This window comes from Phragmites australis, chromosome 4, assembly GCF_958298935.1.
Source record: "Phragmites australis chromosome 4, lpPhrAust1.1, whole genome shotgun sequence".
Taxonomy (NCBI): Eukaryota; Viridiplantae; Streptophyta; class Magnoliopsida; order Poales; family Poaceae; genus Phragmites; species Phragmites australis.
This window is the reverse complement of record NC_084924.1, coordinates 5,581,062-5,603,644: the sequence shown is the minus strand read 5'-3', so window position 1 is coordinate 5,603,644 and position 22,583 is coordinate 5,581,062. Positions and strand designations below refer to the sequence as shown.

The following is a 22,583-nucleotide window of genomic DNA, read 5'->3' as shown; positions in this document are numbered from 1 at the left end:
AGAGATACTAGCAAATGGCAGCTGGGCAAAAGAATCAGCTTTAATATAGGACTACCAGATTACTCTAAAAAAAGGACTACTAGATTGAGAGGGTATAGATCAACATCTGAATGAGAAACATGCACGAGAACAGTCACATGTTGACCGACTGAATTCGGGATTCGAAGCATTAGTCAGTTCCGACCACATGCTGGAGCTAAGCATTTTACACTCCCACCATTGGGCTAGATAGAGCATGTTCCAAGGTGCATCTGAATCCAGAACATAGTCCTAATTATTATTATTTTTACGAAAGATCACGATAAGTTAGTGCTCTAGTTGAGCATATATAAAAATAAGAAGAGAATTGATCTAATTTATAAGAAAAATCGAGTCTAAAAACTTTAACAAAAGCACAGTTTCAAAGAGGAAAATCGGCGAACAACCCCGAAACGACAATACATCTTCAACTCGAAATAGAGACGCCCACACCAAAAGTCACAACCAGAACATATTCCTAATTATCAAAGAGATAGTGCGTGTTCCACGGTGCATCTTAACCCAGAACATCATCCTAATTATCAAATACCATTCCTTAGCTTGGGAACCTTTAATTTGAACAATGTTACCCAAATGTGCTTCTAGAGGATAAATGGCTTGGTATATTGACATTCAGATAACAACATCATCTCTATATAACATAGTGAACAAGAAACATGCAACAGTCGCAGAGGTTCTCAATTATGATATAATCCCTTGGATGTATCCTTTAGGAAGACACTAGTAGTGAACAAATTGATAAAAGATATGGACTATTTTCTAAAATTACATGTTTTTTTTTACCCATTCAAGTGGTCTCTCCACAGAAGTGGTATGTTTTTTGTCCAGTTTATGTATAGAACCATAATCAACAGTGATATCATTCAAACAAGTTGGTTCTTATGGAAACTCAAACTCACCAAAAAAAAAAGATCTTTCTCTAATACTTCAACAAAGGAGTCATCCTAACTAAAAACAACTTAGCTAAAATATTGAAAAATGTTGTTTCTAGAATAACAATGAAGCTATCCAACATTTATTTTTAGAATAAGTCTAGATGACCCCCTCAATTATTACGCTTCGTCTACTCCACACCCCAACGTAACAAACTAGGTATTTGGCGCTCTCATCTTTTCAATACCGTTTAATTAACCCCCTAAGCTGGTTTCCAGGGCAGTTTTGCCTAGCTGGCGCACCACGCTAGCGGTCGCAGCCACGCTAGCACTCGAACCTGCTTGTTAGTGTCTAGACACCATGCTGCGGCTCGTAGGGTCCTAAAAACTCTAAAGCGATTTATACCCACAACCAACTAGCCCCTACCATGACAGTTGACCCTAGCTTCACCTTGACTCAGTCAACTGGCGTGCGAGGCCTGCTTGTCGACCACACAGAGCCGGAGCATGGCCATGGCGACTCTGGCCGCACTCACCGGCAGCGAGCCGATGGCCGGTGTGGCTGGTGATCGACATGGGAAGTTGTAGGTGCACGAAGGTGAACTCATCCACGGGCTCTGCAGGAGTTGGGCGCTACCAGGGCTCGGTCGGCGGCAAGCTCGAAGGCATGGTGGCACTCGGCTTCGAGGAAGTCTAGGCTGACGATGGGACAGGGCCAAGGTGGCTTGCACTCTATCTTACCGGGGCCATGGTGGATCTCTTCATGACTGTAGAATGGGCGGAGATGGTCCAGAGTCATTGGTTGACATTGAGGTGCTCGGTGGTGCCAATGGTGATAGGTGGGGAGGGAAACTCCAACTGGGCCTCATCTAACTATGGATCCATGCCAAGAACGGGTCAAGGAGTGGCGTAGAAGGGAGATGGAGCTAGGGGCGAAAGGAATCGGTTGGTGGCTCACCATGGAGGGAGGATTGGCCACGAATCCGTGCTCATTAGATGACCAGACTCGAGGAAGATGGTGCTCAGTGGCGGCATTTTCCCGTGGGGAGAGGTTGGATCGACGGAGGAGCTCGTTACGGAGCCCTCAGAGACCTTCTCGATGGCTAGCTAGCATCCAAGATGATGGTCGACGACGAGCTGCTGTTGTGGAGCTCCTCTACTCCGTGCACTCGGTGGAGAGGAGAAATGGCGGAGGGAGGGACCCCACGAGCTGCAGCATGGCATCCAGATGTTGACAGAGGGCCCCGGTGTTGGCATGGTTGCGACCGCTAGCGTGGCGCACCAGCTAGGCAAAACCACCCTGGAAACTAGCTTAGGGGGTTAATTAAACGGTATTGAAAAGGTGAGGGTGCTAAATACCTAGTTTGTTACATGAGGTGCATAGTAGATGAAGCGCAATAGTTAGGGGGTCATCTAGACTTATTCCTTTATTTTTTTAATGTTGGTTTGCTAAGTTCATTTGGAGATTGGTTTAGATAGCGTTTGGTTTACAGCTAGCAAGGTGCATAGCCCATTTGTTTGGAAAATTGGCTATGGAATATCAACTCAACACTAAGATCTCAAGTTTTGGTTGGGCAAGCACTTTATGTTGGATTATATAATTAAGTAGGAATAATATTGTGTTTGATCGAGGCAAAGCGAAACTTTTATAAACAGGTTATTTTTACGGGCACCCATTGAACTCACTTTTTGTCTTTGATGCAAAAGGAGGCAGCGAGGGAGCGAATGAACTATGAAGTGTGCGTACCAAATATTGGAGATAACTATCGTGGAAATATTCGTCAAGTATGGATGAACCTTTATTAATAGGCTTTGTGTTTGAGTTTTATTTGGATAATTTTGCACCCTATTTGCAGTCTATGGTTGAAACTTCTAACAATAAATGGTTGAGTATTATACAGATGCTTAAATAAAAACACTCCTTTATCTAAAACAATTATCAGTTGGACTATATCCGGTTGTGAAAGAAGACACTGTTTAAACATTTCTTCTGGCTCAGCTAGCAGAAAAAAACCATTGACGACTGAAGGCAGTAGTACAGTAATCCACTCGGTATGTACAGAAAGAACAGAGGATAATGTGCTCGTCTGCGGGCTGTAGCCATATGGATGGTCCCAGCAAGCGTAAGCTGCTAGCTAACGCTGAAAACTTGCATCACAAGCGTTGCTTGGGACCTGGGAGTTGGGATCCTTTCCATTGATGAGCTGATAATGGGTCTACATGCAGTTTCTTAGAAACCTTTCCATTTGTTATTAGTGGCCGTTTGTGTGTGAATGCAGTAAGGTAACGATTACGGTACTCCACTTGAGAAAAGAGGGGGAACGGAGAACGGAAAGGTGACAATGACGACTTTTTTTTTTCAGAAATACTATCAAACGATAAGGCAGCTCCTCAGTGACAAAGACATACATGTGTTGCGTATATACCTGCATTACCCATGCTAGTCTACCACCCTGTTTCTGATAAGAAAAAGGTTCTCAATTTCTCATAGAGACACGCGGAATTTCATGGGAAACCTTATGCTAGCTGACAGATAAATGTGCGTCATATGGTTTGATTCCGCCGAGCAATGTTGCAGCCATTGTCTCCTTGTAAGCTGTAACATGTTGCAGCCGTTGTCCCATTGTATGCTGTAACATGTAAGAACGGATCAGGCAGAACAGTTTATCTTACCGATCGGCATGCACGGTTGGTCTCGATGATTTGTGTTGCACTGTAAGGGCAAAAACGAAACATTTTCTTATCATGGCAGCTTACGGACCGACCGACGCGATCTTTGTCATGATTAATAGCAGCTCGACTAACCTGCGTACGCCATACCACACGCCAAACCACACGCCAAACTGGGGATAAGTGGATGAAGGCTCTGCCTCGCACGCCGGCACTCATGCACGCTGAGATGGTGGCTAATTCCACGCGATTGCACTCAAAGCAGAAACCAGAACCTCGTCATTGCACTTCACATCTCGTGGCCCATATCTGCACGATCAAGTGGAATAATCACAGTTCACTCCACTCGATCAAACTATGATTGTTCCACGCACTCGGAGAGCCGTCAGCTTCAACTAGAGCAGCGGCGAAGTGGACGTCGTCGCGCACACAGCCATGCTTCGCCGTGCACGCCCGTATCTGTCCCGGTCCCGGCCGCGACATTGAATTGATAGCGTGTTGAAATCGCTCTTCCTTTCCGGAGCTGATCCGATAATGCCAATGTTGCCATCGTCAATCAATGTTCAGTTCAGGGCGCCTCCGTTTGCAATTGGCTACGAAAAGTTCTCGCGATCATCCAGTTAAGCGAGTGCTCTGTTCTGTGTGGCAAGTGGCGGGGTGATTGATCACAACGCGGCCCACGACTAGGACTGCTCTCTGTTTGATTCTGCCTTCTGTTTCTAATCGATCCGTCACATTCCTCTTCTTTTTATTTTCGCTGAATGAAATCACAAAATGCTCTTGAATGTCTGACGAAATCTATTAATTTGTTTTTTTTACTCTGTAAGATCTGCATCATGAATCAATCGTATTTGTTAAGTAGATGCAGTAATTAAGTTAGTTTGTGTTCATTAGAGGTGCTGACTTGCTCAGAGCTTGGTGTTGATGCTATCTATAGATGGTGATTCTTTTCTGGGATTTTCTCAGAAGTTTCCCCTTTTCAGTTCTCCCTCTACAGATGGTTTTAGTCTGAAATCTTTGTGTGCTGCTGCGACAATGCATGCCCTGTCTCCACGATTTTTTTTCTGGGATTTTTGAGCGATCTGTGCTACCCGCAAATGGGGGGGAAGATTTCAGTTTTGGATCACCAGGTGGTCGGTGCTTGGTCCGACCACTCCTAAGCTTGGCACTTCTATAGGTCGTGGCGCTCCACAATGTGTAGCATGCAGGTTGTGCCTGTCTCATATGTCTGTCTGATGCTATGACTTCTAGCTGTGTAGAGTTTGATTTTTTAATTTTCCTAACAAATACAATAAAACATGACTCCTCGCCTGCCTACTAATGGATTATCTCTTATATTCCATCTGTATAGATGTTTATTGATAGAATAAGTCACAAGTAGCTATTGTCATGTGACTATTGTTGATAGCTTAAGTGAGTCCTTAACCACAGGTTCTGACAGAGAGATTGCTATACTCTGTTTATTCATATACGTAATGATTTCTTTTACATAAAAGAAGTAATTAGAGGCATAATCGGCATTATTCTTGAAATTACCGTTGTAGCGTTACAATGTGCTACCACACAAATTTGCGTGAGTCACCTTGCTAATTTAATAAAAAAAAATCAGCGAAACCTTCACAGAGTTCACCATAATTATATCACTCAGTAAAAGACCGCGCACGCAACATAAGCTTATATGTATGAAGAACGCCACAGGCTTCTCCAGGTGATCACAGTATCCTGTCGCTATTTCGGGCAGTCGATACGACCGAACCCAGCGGAGCGTTGCAGCTCACAGGTCTCCTCCATTCTTGTCATACTTGAGAGAAAAAAGTTGTCAGCCGAAGCAGCTAGCAATGGCGTTCGACGAGGTAGCTAGTCCTTCCGAACACCCTCGCGGTCATCGACGGAGAGGCACAGCACGAGGCAGAGCTTGCTCCTGCATGCCCTCCATGTACGCGAGGGTGGCGCCGATGTGCTTCTCCACTGGGTCCTCGCACAACAGCTTCTCCTTGCTGAGCTTCCCGGTCGGGGTCTACCCGTCGTTGCCGATGGACACGACCTCGCAGGCAGGCGCCCCGGTAGCCCTAGCAGGGGGTGGCGTGACGAGCACGGAGACCGGGCCAATTTCGCTATACAAACTCCAATTCGGCCCATAGAACAGCCCAGTCAGGCACGACCGAACGGGGACTTTTTTATTTTTATATTTTTAAAATAAAAATTACAAATATATATATATGCTCATTTTTTAATAATTGCAAAATTAGACTTCTGTGGATGTCGCCCCTCTCAACCAGTGACATATTTAAAATCAAAAAATATTATGTTCCAATACTATTAAAATTCAAAATATTTTTTATATTTTTTATTTTAAAACAAGCTGAACTGGCGGTGTTAGTGGGTGGCTATTCGAACAACGAGAGTATAGATTTATAATTTTTTAAATGAATATATATTTACAATTTTTTATTTAAAAAATCAGCGCACGGCAGCAAGGATTCGCGAAGACCAAGTCCGTCTTCTGGGAAGATCGGACGCTTACTCGGCTGGACGGCGTAATCGACAAAACACGTCTCGAAGCGCCTTGCTCTCTCGCCTTCGCTTGCCTCCCCTCCCGGACTAGCACAGGAGCCAGCTCGCCCTGATGGCCGCGGCGATGGACGTCGACGCCGCTGCTGGAGGGCAGAGGCAGCATTCGGAGAAGGACCTCTTCCTCGCGGCGGAATCCGGCGGCGCCGCAGCGTTCGCCTCCCTCGGCTCCGCCGACCTCGCCGCGGCCCTCTCCCTCCGCAACGAGGACGGCCGCTCCCTGCTCCACGTCGCCGCCGCCGCCGGCCACCACCAGGCAAATAGGCATTCTACTATCTAGAATCGAATATGGTGGGTGTCTGGGTTTAGGGTTTTGACGGTTTTGCGATGCTGTGGTGGGTTTAGGTGGTGCTCGCGCTTGCGGAGGCCGGTCGTGACGCCGCGGCCAGCGTCGTGAACGCGAAGGACGAGGAGGGGTGGGCGCCGATCCACTCTGCGGCGAGCATCGGCAACGCCCAGATCGTCGACATCTTGCTTGAGCGAGGTACGAGATCATACCTTCGCATCTAAGCGAACGGCGCTCTTTTTGTGCAGCAAAATTCTGTTTGGGGAAATTGGTACATGATGAGTTGATATTTTTTTATGACATTGTTTGTATGAGCAATTTCTGTTGAGTGCAGTAGTTAGTACAATTGTGAGCATCATGTTTTGTGTGAAATTGGAGAGCATAGTATCGCTCACTGGATTATTTTAGTTCTTCTTAGGATAGTATGGGTGATTTGCTGATTATTAGTGATTATTCATATAGCATAGTGCTTTACGGCCACATAGTTACCATAGGCCTGTAACATCTCAAATTGAGGTTTGGTGTTGGTCAACGATCTGAGATGTAGTTCTTATTGTGCTCTTGAGTAAAATTTTCCATGGATATCACAGCAGGTTGCCGATGTCCTCTTTTTGGTTCTTGTTCAGAACTTCCCCAATCATATGTTGTGCTAATTTGTTTATCCTGCACTAGCAAAATGAGAGCTAACATGCATGGCCATAACATGGATAGTTTATATATGATTGCTGATTGTTTTTTCCCCTCCTGGATAAGCTTCCTAACAAATTATTGTAGTTCACAAAAGCTAAGTCTCCCTGTAGAATTGCAAAGTATTTTAGCTTGGCATACTTTCTAGTAGTATCTGCTTGTAGATCTGGCATTTGTTATAAGCAGTATACGGTGATACCAGTGTATTATTTTTTCTGCTGTTAAAAATGAGTTTTTGTTCCACTTCTCTATACGAGTTATAAAATTTCAGTTGTCTCATTGTTACAATGCTTTTAGGAATTTCTGACTGATGTAATTATAAATTTGTAATACTAGGTGCCCAAGTTGACTTAACTACCGATGGTGGCCGAACTGCTCTTCACTATGCCGCTAGCAAAGGCAGGCTTAACATAGCTGAAAAACTAATAGCACAGGGTGCAAATGTCAACAAGAAAGACAAGGTATGTACTTTGTACACTTTCAACAATCTAAAGAAGATATGTGTGCATGTGGCCTGCTTTGGTGGTAGAACTCAAATCTGAAAGAGGTAAAAGCTTATATGACAGGGTCTTGTTTATTTTTGGACACAAGATTGATCATGGTAATGATATAAAGTATGATGTTTCCAACAATTACTGTTTTCTGTTAAGCATTTGCTTTAGTAGAATTCTTTTGTCCTGTAGAATCTGTTCGGATATATAAAATCACTAGGAAAATTTGTGTGGATTTTTAAGTCTTTTTAAATGTCAGCTAGAGTAGGTTTTGCGAAACTGAGGTCTGTGCTAGATGCACTCCCTAGAAATGTGTAGTTTGTCGTTACCGCATATGCTACTTGCATCTATATACACTGCAAATCTGCATCTAAACTAATTTGCCAAACATTTAAACTTACAACTGTTATCTTGTCAGTTTGGTTGTACACCCTTGCATAGAGCTGCGAGCACTGGAAATGCTGAGCTATGTGAATTCCTCATTGAGGAAGGTGCAGAGGTTGATGCTGTTGACAGGACAGGACAGTCACCTCTGATGCATGCCGTTATATGCGAGACGAAAGGGGTAACTTTTCTCTCGCTTCCTCGCATCAATTTGTTGACATGCATAGTTCATTCGATGCTCTTTAAAGTAATATTCATTGTTTCATGCTTCAGCTTATTTTACGATGTGCTGTATTGCAAAATGCGCTTTGAGTAATCATCTATGATCTATGCTACATTAAGAATTCATGATGATGATGCTGGCCTTTTCAACTGGTTTTCAGAATACTCCTGATTTCTCAGGAGGTTTTTTTTTTGTTATATACTTTATTTGTCCTGAGGTTTCCCGAAGTAAATTTGTATGGATTGCTATTTGCTACTAATACTTGTATTACAATCGTGTTCTAGGTTGCTCTACTGCTAATTAGACATGGTGCTGATGTTGACGTCGAGGACAAGGAAGGCTATACTGTCCTTGGTCGAGCATCCAACAGCTTCAGACCTTCCCTTATTGATGCAGCTAAGGCAATGCTTGAAGGTTGACAGTGTGTGGTTGGTGCTGCTGAAAGGTACTGGACAGTGTGTGAGATAGGAAAACTGCCCTAAAAGTGTATAAACCCTTTCCAGAATCAGATCGACCAATTTTTTGTTTCTTTAAGTTGTTAGGGTTGTTAATTTGTTAACCTTGTTACCCTGTCATTAACCATCAGCATAGTTTTGCCTTCTCCCTCTCCTTTTTCATGGCCTTTGATTTCCTCATATTATGTTCCATGCTAAGATAATCCTTCACTGATTGGCAACAATTTGTTGTGAATTGTTCAATATTGAATGGGGAAGATACTAATTGAAGTGGAGCTTTAGAGGTAGCATGCTAAACAGAATTGATGCTCTTTGAAGGGGGTTATTTCAGGATTTGACACTCAGTTTGGTGGCACTTCACCAACATGTGACTGACATGTGGGTCCAGGGCGCACATGTCAGGGACACACGTCCAAGTGAGACATTGAGTGTCAAGTCCTGAGTTGCCGACGAAATGAGTGTTATATTTTTAAAAGTAAATTTTAAAAATCTAAAACTATTTTAACACATGTTAAAAAAACTACAACTTCTGATATCTATTGTAAACAACAACTATTTTGACACTTGTTGAAAAAAAACTATAACTTTCTTATCGTGGTCCACCTGTCATTTTCTACGGAAGATTAACTGTGGGCTCATCTATTGCCAGAGGATGATAGGTGGATTCACGGTGAGGAAGATGTAGTTTTTTTTGCAATAAGTGTTAAAATAATTATAGTTTTTTGCAATTGACACCAGAAATTGTAGTTTTTTACAATAAGTGTCAAAATAGTTATAGGTTTTTTTCAACGGGTACCAGAAGTTGTAGTTTTTTTAACATTTGTTAAAATAGTTGTAGGTTTTTGAAATTTACTTTATTTTCAATTGACCCCTTTGAAAGATTTTTTCGTCGATAGTGATAACTTGTAGGAAAAAATCTATATAACTCTCTGAACTATCAACTGTTGTATACTTAAAATTTAGAAATATAAAATTAGATATTGTGGATAACTTTGTAAAACCGTTTATTTAACCTCCTAACCTGGTTTCTAAGGTTATTTTAGTCTCGCTGGCGTCCACGCTGGTACTAGTTTTGCCACACAAGCGGGGATGGGAGCATTGAAACCGCATGTCAGTGGATGCCTTGGTCTCCACTAGCCAAATAGAGCAAGCACTAGTGCCCAGAGCAGCATACGTCACCACCGGCCAAATCCCACACCTCCAAACCAAATCTATCTTGCTCGAGCCTTGTTCCTCCGTAGCCTAACTGTGTGAAACCAAGGGGAGATCCACCTGACGCTCTCCGTCGTTTCCTCGACTCGATTTTGTCATCTTCTCCACCGGACTGAGCCTCTTTCCCAACTCCAGCCACCACCCGATCTGATCACACGTCGAACCGCTGCTGCAGCACTCCTTTCGGCCAAACAAGCACACGATGAGCTTCCCCTCACCATCCTCCTTCTTTTGCACTCGTCAATTTCCCTTCAGCCCGACGTCAGCGCGACACTCCGCTATGACCCAACACCGTCGTGCCTTGGCCTCTTGCCGTCGGTTGAGCCACGGCCAAGCCCTCAGCCGGAGAACTCCCTGGCTGGCTTCTCCTTAGGCGGCGGAGCTTCCCTCGCCCTTAGTCAGCCAAATCCCCTTCTCCTTCCTCTTCTCCGTCGATGATCAAGCCGCTGCCACCATCATGCTCCTCGCCGGCCACCCACCGGCAAGGCCTATCGACAATAACCCACCAAAATAGTTTCCTTGCGACACGCTCTAGCTATCGGTGCCCTCGGCCGAGCTAATTGGGCCACCGCTCACCACCGATGAGAGTTGGACAAGTCAGCTGACCATGACGACACTATGCAGCCAGCTCGTGCCACTAGCAGCTCAGCCGGAAGACCAACCCCGGCGAGCCCCCTCTCCCAGCCACCCCTCTCTCCCTCACACGAAGAGCCTTCGTCAGCGAGCTACTCCTCTCTGGCGCGCCCCTCTTCACCCCAGCGCCCTCCGACCTCCTCCCCAGTCACCTCCCTCCGCCCCTCTATGTCTCTCTCTCGCCATCCACGCTACTGGCCTCTTCAGTGGACCCGACCCAATGGCCACTGACATGCGGTTCCAGTGCCCATCCCTGCCTATGTGGCAAAGCTAGTGCCAACGTGAACGCTAGTGAGATGAAAACAGCCTCAGAAATCAGGTTAGGGGTTTAAGTAAATGATTTTACGAAATTTAAGATTCACAATATCTTGTTTTATAGTAAGGTTTTAAGTATACACTAGTAGATAGATCTGGGAGTTATATAGACTTTTTTCTAACTCATATTAGTCCACAATTGCACGTGTGAAACTTGCCACTGACCGAGTATTTCAGAGCTAAGTGTACATCTTAGCTTGCCTTAGAGAATAAACCTTGGAGCCCAGGGATTAGCAGCAGAGCAATGAAAAATAGACCCTTGGAGGATTTCGTATAATTAGACCTGGGATTGGATTGATATCCAAATCCAAACAAAGCTTCACGGATTAGGCATTTGCGGAGTATCTTTTTACCTGCTCTTCAATTTTGTACCACGAAGAGATCAATTTTACGATTAGATTACTCAAAAAATATGAAGTTATTCTATTTGATAAGACTTTACTTAGATCTAATATAGATTTTAGATCTGGAGCACTACTAAACACCCCGTAGTCGGTAGCATCCAAATCCATCCAATAATCGTGCGTGGCATGCTGCAGCCCGCATGGATTTGGCTATTAGGCCAACACCAGCAGTCATGTACCGTGCTAAAACATCGGCGGGAATCCCGTCATTGGCAACAACGGCGCTGTTGACCCCAACATGCATGTGATCTCCAGCATGCCGCAGGGTTCTCCGGCGAGTCATCGTTGGGTGGCCTTCCTGGCTGGCTGGCTGGCTGGCTGGCTGGCTGGCTCACGTCGGAGATTCACATCCTCCGGCGGCTCGACCACCCCAACGTGATCAAGCTCGAGGGCGTCATCACCTCCCGCCTTTCGCGCACAGCCGCTTCATGGAGCCGCAGGCGGCAGGTCAAGTGTTTCATGGTCCAAAGCCTCGAGGGCCTCCGCCACTGCCACGCCTGTGGCGTGCTGCACAGGGACATCAAGTGGATCTTGTCAGAGTATATTCAACTATTATGATAGTATACGATTGGACTAGAATTGATAGTAATATGTCTTATCTCTAGAATTGTTCTACGATCCAAATCATATACTTTACATAAATACGCCCATGAGACTATCATATCCATAATTATCGTAGTATTTTCATTTTTCTAAGTGTTATCGATAACAACAGTGGCAGAGCGTGAAGCAAAATATAGAGGACAATTTGCCTAATGCTAATCAACAGTAGGGCAAAGGAATAGAGATTAAAAATGACATGTAGTCTCCTTATCCCCTACCGCCGTTGCCCACTGCAGTTCGTGGGTCCATACGTAGTGCCCATCTGCTTTGCTTTTATTTTTTTTAGAAACCCATTCTAGCTGAAATAGTGGTTAGACGTTGGATGATGGTTCGTGAGTATTTGTGGCCTGTTGGGCTTGAGATTTGCTATTTGCAGTGGGCTGTACGCTTGGTGCCGAGGCAGTAATAGGCTGTATGCTTGGTTTGAGCCTTGGGCTGGTCAGCTAGCACTTGGAGTGGACTACTGAGGCAAGGGGTCCGGAGCCCAGTTTCGCCTCCACTACGCTCCGCCTGTGGACAACAACAGCGTGCTCTGGATCACCGATTTCGGGCTGGCAACCTTCTTCGACCCGACCGCAGGCAGCCTCACGACCAGCTGCGTCATCACGCTCTGGTACCGCCCACCAGAGCTCCTCCTCGGCGCCACCGAGTACAGCATCGCGGTAGACTTGTGGAGTACCGGATGCATCCTCGCCGGCAAGCCCATCATGCCCGGGCACCGCAGCTCGTGGCTGCCCACCGCTGGGTCCATCACCGCTCCTCAGTCGCCGGTGCCATTGCGGTTCCTGACTAATCGTGCTGTGTTCGTGTGTCCAGATAAGTCCAATTGGTTTTAGATTATCCTCTTTTTTTAAGCCAATGGCCAATTGAGTCCAAGTGCCTGAGTCCAATTGGATCTTGGACTTGCCCAAATCTAATCCTAGGTCTACGTATAACGTAGTCAGGGCTAGTAATATCTGATAATGTCCCTCGTTCGTGTGCGAGTAGGTCAGATCTTTCTGCACCCAAAGTTGAAAAATGTTTGCAGCAGTGTTTCCAGGGGTGCACCACAGGGCTCATGTGGTGTGCCACCCGTTCATGTTGGTACTGAGGTTAGCCGAAGGTCGTTGTTGGAGCTGTCACGTTGACAACGACGATCCCCAACGCTCATGCGTGGTGGTCGGCAAGCGCAAGTTGCGCAGCGCTATCCGTGGTGATCTCAGGGAGCGAGCGCCGAGCGGCGTGTAAACCGAGCGTGCCTTTATTGATTTCACATGATTACATTCCATTATCGCATGCCGAAATACTTCAAGTACTTGGCCCACGGACAAGGACGGAGCCAGAAATTTTATTAGAGGGGGGCCAATTGAACGAAAGCATTCAGTTATATAATAATTTAGCAAAAGGACCTCATGTTTTCTAAGGTCAAATCGTTTCACGAGATGCAAAATACATGCATTATATCTAATACAAATGAAAAATTTAGAATCTAGGAGAGCCATATAGATGGTGACATGAAAAAATCTCTCAAAAGATCCAGAGGTCTTGAAAAATTTTCATGCGTGGGGGAGCCAATGCCCCCGGTCCCTGATTGCCTCCGTCACTGTCCAGGGATTAAAATTTTACCAAAATTTTAGAAAAATTTCACGAATTTTAGAGGAGAACGAAATATCTAATTTTGGAATTTTTTTTCACTAACATATAAAACCCATAGAGAATAATGAGTGAATTTTTGGTGAAATTTCATAAATTTTGGTCTTTTCATGGGTAAACGAAAAAAATTGTAAAACGAAATTAAAATCCCTGCTTTGCATGGTCTCTAGTGGAATTTTAGCGTTGCAAACTTCCGTTATCATGATCCATGACGCTCTTTTCGCATCCTTTGTTGTAAACCAGCAATTATTATCAATGACTTTTTTTTCGTCCATGATCGAAAAACCAGCATCTATTTCCGTCTTGTATCGCCAACAAGTGCGGTTGCTCCCGGTGACGGTGGGTTACGTGTTTGACGCAATGGCAACGCTGCTAGGTAATGTCGCTTTACCTCTGAACTACCCAAGGCAGTGCCCCCCATACGCGTCAATCAAGCTCTTGGTGCGAGCAACTGAACCGAGTTTGGATGCCTTGGTGCAAGGGGGTTTCTGATCTGGGTATGCAGCGACGCATTCTAGGCTTTCCTTGCAGTTTCTTTCTTCCCTTGTTTGTTCTCGCTTTTCTCTTCACTTCCGTTCAGCTCCTCTCTCTTTTTAGTTCAGAGGCTCCTATCTCCTTTTTGCTTAAAGCTGAGGCGGAGATGATAGGAAGTCAGGTAAGGCCAACTCCAGGTGCAGCACCTGTATCCAGTGCTACAGTACTCCGCAAAGTACTGTAGTACTAGAAATTGCACTCCGGCAGTACTCCATCCAGTGCTACAGTATTGCGAAGGGAAGGTGGGGTCTGTATTTTTGCTGACTATGGTAGCTGTACGTATACTGTAGCACACTGTAGCAACACTGCTCGCAGGGACTGACAGTGGGTCCGGAGGCAGAAAAACGCGCCGGGTATTGTAGCAGTGCTGTTAGCAATACTGTTCACGGAGGCTGATAGCGGGTGCAGAGAGAGAAAAAGAGGAGTAGAAGATAGGAAATAGAATAGCTGTTAGAGATGAAAAAATAAGGGATACTGTAATAGTGATAGAGGATGCTGTAATAGTATTTTTAGGATAAAAATTTAAGGTAACTGCTGGAGATAGCCTAACTATTGCTCACTGCACACAAAGAAGGGGAGATAAGCCTATCCATATTACTCGATCATAAATATATGTCATTAAAAAAAAATTTAAATTTTTACTAACAATAGCTTTCAAAATATTTACTTTAAAAACCTTAAAAATTATATATAGATTTATCTTAAAAATACTTTCATAATATGATAAATTTAATATATTTTATAAATATATTCTAATTAAAAAAGTAATGGTCAAAGATATATGTTGAAAATCATGTCTTATACAAAACGATAATTATTTATGATCGGTGGAAGTAAACGGTAGGGATACAAACGGGACGGATATTTTTCGACTGCAAGAAGGGGTTCGAAGCAAATATAAGATAACTGATATCCTTGTCCGATATTGTTCGATACTATACATGTTTGACTCTAGATTCGAGAAAAATATAGAATATGATACATGATGACTGGTATCCGTCTGAAGTATCCGAATATTATGTGGTACAAGAAAACCTACTGTGATTTCACTTAAAAGCATAACAATATATAGATAGATTGTCACACATCCGTAGAAAAATAATATTGATTATTGTTGTTTTTATATTTCACCGATCACTCTATTTGTGCTCACTTTGATTGCTCCCCTGTATTATTTAATGTATTATGTAGGGATGCAAATAAAGTGAAAATTTTTCATCTGTCTGACTAATCGATATCTATCTGACTATCCGCTCCGATTTCGATTTCAACTCCGAGAAAAAAATATAAAATATGATATGGAATGAATAAATAATTATCCGATTCTATCTGTATCGACACTAACTTAAAAAAATATAAAATAAAATACATAATAAACTATATCCATGCGTCTCGATCCGAGTACACCTTAGTAAACGGAGATCGCAATGGAGGCCATGAGATGTCTGCACGTGATTCACCGCTGCCGCTTTGCTGGCGCCGCTCGGCGTCGGCACATTCTGTGAGACAGGACTCATCCGCTTGCTGGCCGTGCCGGACCTGTATGGAGCTTGTGCTGCACGAGTAAACAGATCATGCGGCTCCGATTAACCGGCTGTTAGCAAGATGGTCTGGGCTGGCTGGCACATCCGACGGTGTCCCGTTCGTGATTGGAAAACTGATGCATAAAGCCAGCTGGTCAGCCCACTCCGCCACATTGTCCGAAGAAGAGGAGCACGACTGGCCAGTCCATTCGTGGTCGATCACTGGAAAAGAAAAACTTATGGGCTCATGCAGCCAGTCGGCAATCCAGTGGAGTCAAACGAACGTCTCGACGGCACTCCGCGGCGCAGCCAGCGGTGGACGGCCTCCCTAAACCTCGCAACGAAAGCAGCACCTCGCCATTTAGATCTCTAACCATGTGCTGATGCTCGTTGATGGCGCATTACACATCGGAAACCTGCCCGATAACCGGCGTTGTCGGCACGCATGAGTCCGTGCGATCCCCATCCCATGCGCGAAACCGGGCTGCTGTTACGGTCCATCGGCTCCCGGTCCTAAGCAACATACATGTAGTGTGGGTTTGGTTGTATGGATGAGCTCATCTGGCATGTTGTTTGGTTTGAAAAATAAGATAGATGAGTGGTTAGAATAGAAGAATATTTCCTATATAAAGCTATCCGGGCGAAAACCGGCGGATGGAGCATCCAGGTTCATGCTCGTCGGGTACGGATCTGCTCGTGTGTTGTTTTTTTATTTAGTTCTCGATTTTATTTAAGTATATTAATAGTTTAAAAATTCTAAAAAAAATTTAGGCAAATTAAAGCTCACTAGCAATCTGCTAACTTGTTTGATCCCAAAAGCATGAACCAATATTTAATTAAAATTATCTGAAAAAAATCTATTTTTATAACTTATAATAATTTTTAACGCCTCAAATAAATTCTCAAAAAACTAAACAAATTCACTAATATTCTTTTCATATGATGTACTAATTTATAAAAAAAAATCACCCTAGCTTATGTAGTAAATAAGTGAGTTACTTTGTAATGCTCTATTTATATACATTTTTATCATTTCATGTGATATTCTTTTTAAATTTAATTTGAATTTAACAAATTCAAACATGCGTGAATTCATCCAAATACTTATGAAATGTATATAAATATAAATAGATCATCCTATCGACTCTAACCCCTCCAACTAAACAGAAAATGACTCATCCTATCCACTCTAATCCCATCAAACAAACAAAAAACCAGTTTATTCTTATTCATCTCATCTATCCCAACCAAACAGAAAATTAAATCATCTCATTCAGAAAAAAAAAACATAGATGACCCTATCTTATTTAATCTCGTCCTCCAAACAAACACACCCATAAACGCTAATCATGCCATGCTTTGTGGTCATCACATTTAGATGAATTGTACTCACGGGGATTTCAAAATATTGTGAGTCAGTTGATCGGATATGGAAGGATAAGATTTGATGCTACAATACCTTGTTAACAGTATAATCGATACAGTACCTTATGAGCGCTAGAACTACTATTCTAACAAATTATAGGTTACTATAGCCACGTACAACTTATTGTTCCCTTCTGACTTCGCAAGGGTGAAATGAGTAGAGATGGCAATGGGTCGGATTGGATACGGGCAAAGCAGATCCGTACTTGACCCGTCGCCTGAAGCGTCTAATTTGACCCGTGCTCGTGAAGGGTGACATGCAAATTTTTGTGCCCATACCCATACCTGTTTTAACCTAAAACCCATCAGATACCCACGGGTATACGACCAAACCAACACCAATCTGGGGAGGGGCACGAGCGGGTAGACGATCGGCGACGGGGCGTGGCTGGGTGGTGGTGGTGACCAGGTAAGGGAGGGCCACCAACGACCGGCTCAGAAAATGGCACAGGTGGGCGACGACCTGCCAGGTGGGGGGGGACGCGGGCTACCGGCGACGGCTAGCTGGGGGAGGTGCACGGGCTGACGGTAGTCAGGTGAGAGAGGGGTGTCGATGGGGCGACGGTCGGTTGAGAGAGGGGCGCGGCTTGGCGGCGATGGCCGGCTAAGGGAGGGGCGTGGGCGGGCCACAACAGTCGGGTGGGGGAGGGGCACCGACGACCGACTAGTGGAGGGGTGCAGGTGGGCCGTGGCAGCAGGGTAGGGGAGGGGCGCCAACGGCTAACTAGGGGAGGGGCGTGGGCCATGGCAGTCGGATAGGGGCAAGGCGCTGATGGGGCGACGATCAACTAGGGGAGGAGTGCAGTTTGGAGCCGACAGCCGGTTGGGGGAGTGGCGACGGTCTGCCAGGTGAGGCTAGGACCAGCCTGTGAGGGCATGGGTGACATCGTAAGGGTGGGGCCAGGACTAGGTGGATGGGTGTGTGCTGCAGTTTGATCAATGAATCTGTAATCATTAGACTGGATAATAGACAATGTACTGAACTAGACCAACAATACAAATCATATATACCTGTAGGTACTCATAGGCAAACTATAAAATTCATGCTGACCCATGACTTCACGGGTACATAGCCCGTAGTGTCCGTAGGTAAAATCCTAGATCCGTATCCATATCCATCTAGTAATGTACCCATGGGTACCGAACCCGGCGGTAGGATTGCCATCCGAAGAAATGAGAGGATCTGAATCCCACCACATGACCGCGCCGCGCCAGTTGCCAGCCACCAGAATGTTTCAGAACATTGAGATACTCGCATGAGTGAGCAGCCTACTGAATACTCCCTCTGATTGCAAATATAGATCATTTTAGCATCCTCAACTATTTTCTAAATATAAATCATTCTTAAACTTCTATGCACTTTTTTCTCTTTTATTCCCTTCTTACCCTTGTTTAATAAATACTACCACTCTCACAAATGAATGAGTTATCTTTTCCAATGCAGAATAAATAAAGTGCAACAAGATTATTTGATCTACTTTCTTAATCTTTGTGTACAAGTTTAAAACGATCTATATTTACAATCGGAGGGAGTAGTATTTGTTCGAAGGAGATTCAGGTTACCGAAGCAACGAACACGATTCGTCAAATAAAAATATAGTAGAAAAGTCATTAAGGGATAAATAAACAAGGTAGCAAAGCCGGAATCGATTTAGGACTCACTTAAGCTATCAAATAGTTTTTTAAGCAATAGTTATATGACGATAGTTATTGCGACTTATTCTATAAATCAACAACATCTATGGAGATGGATATAAAAGGTAATCCATTATGTCAACTTATTTGATAGTTCGGACCCTCATCGGTCTTGTTATATGCACACTTATTTAGTTAGAACATCCTCTTCTCGCATGCCTGTTTCTCAACATACATGGAATGATCTTGTTTGTGATTATTCCTAGACAACAAAAATATACTTTGCTCGCTTTCTTCCCGCTCGTGCAAGCGCTTAGGCATGCAAGAGCACATGAATCACTTTGTAGTTCATAAAAGATAGATGACCTCGTTGCAGACTGATGCATGTTGCATCCTGCTCTGCAGACCCACGACTTCGTCATTATGGCTTGTCACTACTAGGTTATGACGCTCCACCATTTATAACATGCATGTTATGCTTTTCCCGTACGTCTATCTAATGGCGTAATCTTAAGCTGTGCAGAGTCTAATTTTTAATTTTTTGAAATTTTCTAATAAATTCAATCAACATAGCTCCTCACCGGCCTATTGTTATGACTGCAAGCTGCGTAGGCCAAGTCTGGTCCTCACATCCTACATGCTGATTCACTACTCCATTGATGTTTGTTGTGATTGTTTTAAGTTGCGATGCTCCACCATTTATTGCTTGAAACATGGTTTTATTGGTGTTTCTTGTCAATAATTTAGGTTATTACACTCCATCAATTGTAGCATACAGGATGTGTCGAGCTACGCAAAAATAAAATTTATTATCTGATTTTCACACTATCCTAATAAATTCAATTAAACATAGTTCCTTGCCCATCTATAGTCACAATTAGGAGGTGCATAGCCCAAGGCTAGCTTATGCTTCCTCTCTTCGCAACCCACATCTGCGATGGTGTCCCTTGTCACCATCACATGTCACAACTCCACTATCTACGGTCCTGCGAGTTATGTCTTAACTTACTGTTTGCCTGATGATGTGGTCTCGAGTTGCGCAGTAATAAATTTATTATCTGAATTTTTATTTTTCTTAGCACATGAATATAAATTGGATTGGCATTTTTGTTTAAATTTTATTTAAAAAATATTATATTTTATTCTAAAATTTATTTTTCTAGGTTGTATTTGAGGCGGGCTCTTTTTTTCCTATTTATAGGCTAAGTTTTAGTTATTATTAATTGTATTTTATATGTATTACTTATTACTTATTTTGTATATCAATTACTATGGAAATCAAACAGCTAATTTTATTTATTTATTATTCCCATTTCCATATATTTATTAATTATATTTGACATGGAAAAGATCGTAACAATCAATGTGTGCATTTTTTCTTTTTTCCCCAATTAACGTGGTAATATTTTTAACTTTACTTTACTAATATAATATATTGTTATCTCCGTGATAAAGATGCGCGCAGCTACATTACTTGAAGTAAAGTTCTTCACACTTGATAAATCAATCGCTTCCGCAAATCCACACAATCAACCCAACACAAGACTCGGTACTACCACTGCTACTACTCTGCAGAGACCATTAACCCAAACGCGCGCACACACTCTATAGGGAGGGGGAAAAACTGCAAATTGAACAAACGAACTGAAGGAAGTACTGGCTAGATCTTCCTAGACCACCCTGAGGAGCGCGGCGAGTACCGCGACGGCGGCGTAGAGGAGCGGCGCGTGGGATCTGGCGAAGGAGACGAGGCCGGTGACGGCGCCGGACCTGTCGCTGGAGGGCGGCGGGGACGGCGGCGGCAGCTTCTGGGACTTGATGGCGAGGCGCATGCCGCCGTAGCAGTAACCGTAGCTGCAGATGAAATAGTAGGTCTTGGTCTCGTTGAGCTCGAAGGCGAAGCTGCGGCCCTTGCTGTAGTTGTAGATGGCGTGGGACGCGTCGCACTTGTTGTACCCGACCTCGTCCACCTGCACCACGTCCGCCTGCCCCGCCGTGTAGTAGAACACTGCGATCCGAATCAAATAACGGCCGAACAAATCAAGACGAGAAAAACAAATCTTTCTCGCGTCTCCCATGTGGCTGCATCGATCCAGCAGATTCAGATCTGGGAGTGCAGAGAACTGGAGACGAGAAGGCAATGCGCGTACGTACCGAGCCAGTCGCCCTTGTAGAAGGGGCTGTGCTGCTGCTCCCAGTCGGAGTAGTTGGTGTTGGGCTTCCAGTTGATGCTGATCTTGTTCGCCGTCGTCGTCGCCGGCAGCGCAGCGCACGCCGCCAGCGCCAGCAGAAGCGCAGCCGCCACCCTCCCCCGGCCCATTACTCCTTCCCTTGGGCGTTTCTTGTCTTTGCTTGAGCCGAGCTGATGGAGCGGGGAGGGGCAGTGTGAATGGGCGATGTGATGTGACTGAGCTGGGAGTGGGGCGCCAGGTGCGGCCCAATTAAAGGAGCGGGCCACATGGGGGGTGGGGAGGCGGTGTACCACGGCGGTTTGATCGCGGCCGACCGCGCGTGGATCGTAGGGGCGAGGGGCAGCGTGGTATCGGTCGGCTGAGGCGCCGGAGCACGCGCAGGTGCGTGGCGCGAGTGTCGGATCTGTCGTGGATCTTTGCCGTGTTCGTTGCGGCACACGGCCGCTGACAAGAGAGGGTCAATTCTTATCAGCGGTGATATTATTCCATGTAATCAGTGGGTCTCGTATCTCAATGATATCACTCGGTACAATTACATTAGAGAAATTTTAGGTGCGGCTCGTACCGCGTCATCCCGCGGCATGGATGGATGGATTGGGATTGGGATGTCGAAGCTCGACTGGATGTCGTGCCATGGATGTTGAGGTAAATCCGCCACTGTGATCTGTGTAGGAGCTCACAAGCTCTCATGTGCAGACAGTTAAAATATTCGTATTGGAGTTCCTGTGTTTTCTGTGTCTAGACAAAAATATGCTCGTGCTTACCCTTCTTTAAGGAAAGGATAGGTTTATATTAATAAAGTAACACAGGACATCTTCATTTTATATCAAAGACTCTAAAAAAATAAAAAATATATTGAAGTCCTTGTGGGTCTCTCCAACAGCGACCTTTGTTTCTCCGACCGCCACTGACGTAGATGACCTACGATATCGGAGTCAACTTCACTGGCACCCTGACAAAAGGCTCCAAACCTCGAAAATTACCGCATAATCCAACACCCCAACTCCACTAGGACGCATCTAAACCATTGGTCGAGCATTGGTCACCACCTTACAGAATGGGAAAGGGAGCTGACACCAAAACCTTCAAGCAGGAAGAATGGCCTAGAAGAAGCTATGCGATGGCTCGCCGTATAAGCTCCAGCCAAAGCCTCCTAGAAAACCATTTCACTGACAGGGACCACGTCACCGGCCCGAAATCGCAACCCAAACTGGGAACAAACAAAAGCTGCATCTCCTTCGTCAAAAGATATAGCAGAACTGACCTCTTTCGAACATCGCCGAAGATGTCGCCGTCACCGGAGTTAGCGAAGAGGGACTGAACCCTAGATGGAGATGTCGTCATTGCCGCTGGCCTACACGACGCCTCCGCCACGACCAAACCTAACCCTAACCTTCCTAAATTTAAGGTACAAGTAGTAGATACGTATGCACATCGGCCACTGATCTCGCATGTCCCTTCCACCTTCGGTGCCGAAACGGCTGCCGAAAGTGTGAAGAAACATACAAATAATTATGACTGCAGTGATTACTCAGAATATCACCCCGGTAGTCCTGGCATGTGTTTTGTGCACAAAATCAGAACACATGTCTTTTTAACATATAACATCACAACAAAGTATAAGAAAGAGCGAGTAATTAGATTATATTACAAGAATTAGAGTATCATCATTTACAATAATTTAAAACAAAAGATTAGAGAAACTGTGCAATGGAAAGTTGCACCTATTAACACCAAAAGTTAGGTGAAGCTACATGCCCTTAAGCTCCACCCAAAAGCACGCCACATAAGTAGTTC

The 22,583-nt window shown here is 44.5% G+C and overlaps 3 protein-coding genes across 3 annotated transcripts; 2 read left to right on the top strand and 1 right to left on the bottom strand.

Annotated features, from left to right (window-relative positions):
• Positions 1-6,104: 6,104 nt before the first annotated feature.
• Positions 6,105-8,833, top strand: LOC133915403 (uncharacterized). Its single transcript, XM_062358549.1, has 5 exons — positions 6,105-6,408; positions 6,498-6,636; positions 7,462-7,586; positions 8,035-8,181; positions 8,508-8,833. Exons 1-5 carry the CDS (start codon positions 6,208-6,210, stop codon positions 8,640-8,642), a joined length of 747 nt encoding a protein of 248 aa, XP_062214533.1. The 5' UTR covers positions 6,105-6,207; the 3' UTR covers positions 8,643-8,833.
• A 2,549-nt stretch (positions 8,834-11,382) lies between these two features.
• Positions 11,383-12,681, top strand: LOC133914039 (probable serine/threonine-protein kinase At1g54610). Its single transcript, XM_062357198.1, has 3 exons — positions 11,383-11,422; positions 11,508-11,781; positions 12,372-12,681. Exons 1-3 carry the CDS (start codon positions 11,383-11,385, stop codon positions 12,679-12,681), a joined length of 624 nt encoding a protein of 207 aa, XP_062213182.1.
• Positions 12,682-20,068: 7,387 nt separating this feature from the next.
• LOC133914114 (early nodulin-like protein 17) lies at positions 20,069-21,022 on the bottom strand. Its single transcript, XM_062357267.1, has 2 exons — positions 20,749-21,022; positions 20,069-20,602 (listed from the first exon to the last, which is right to left on the bottom strand). The coding sequence occupies exons 1-2, from the start codon at positions 20,912-20,914 to the stop codon at positions 20,265-20,267; spliced, it is 504 nt and encodes a 167-aa protein (XP_062213251.1). The 5' UTR covers positions 20,915-21,022; the 3' UTR covers positions 20,069-20,264.
• Between the last annotated feature and the right edge of the window lie 1,561 nt (positions 21,023-22,583).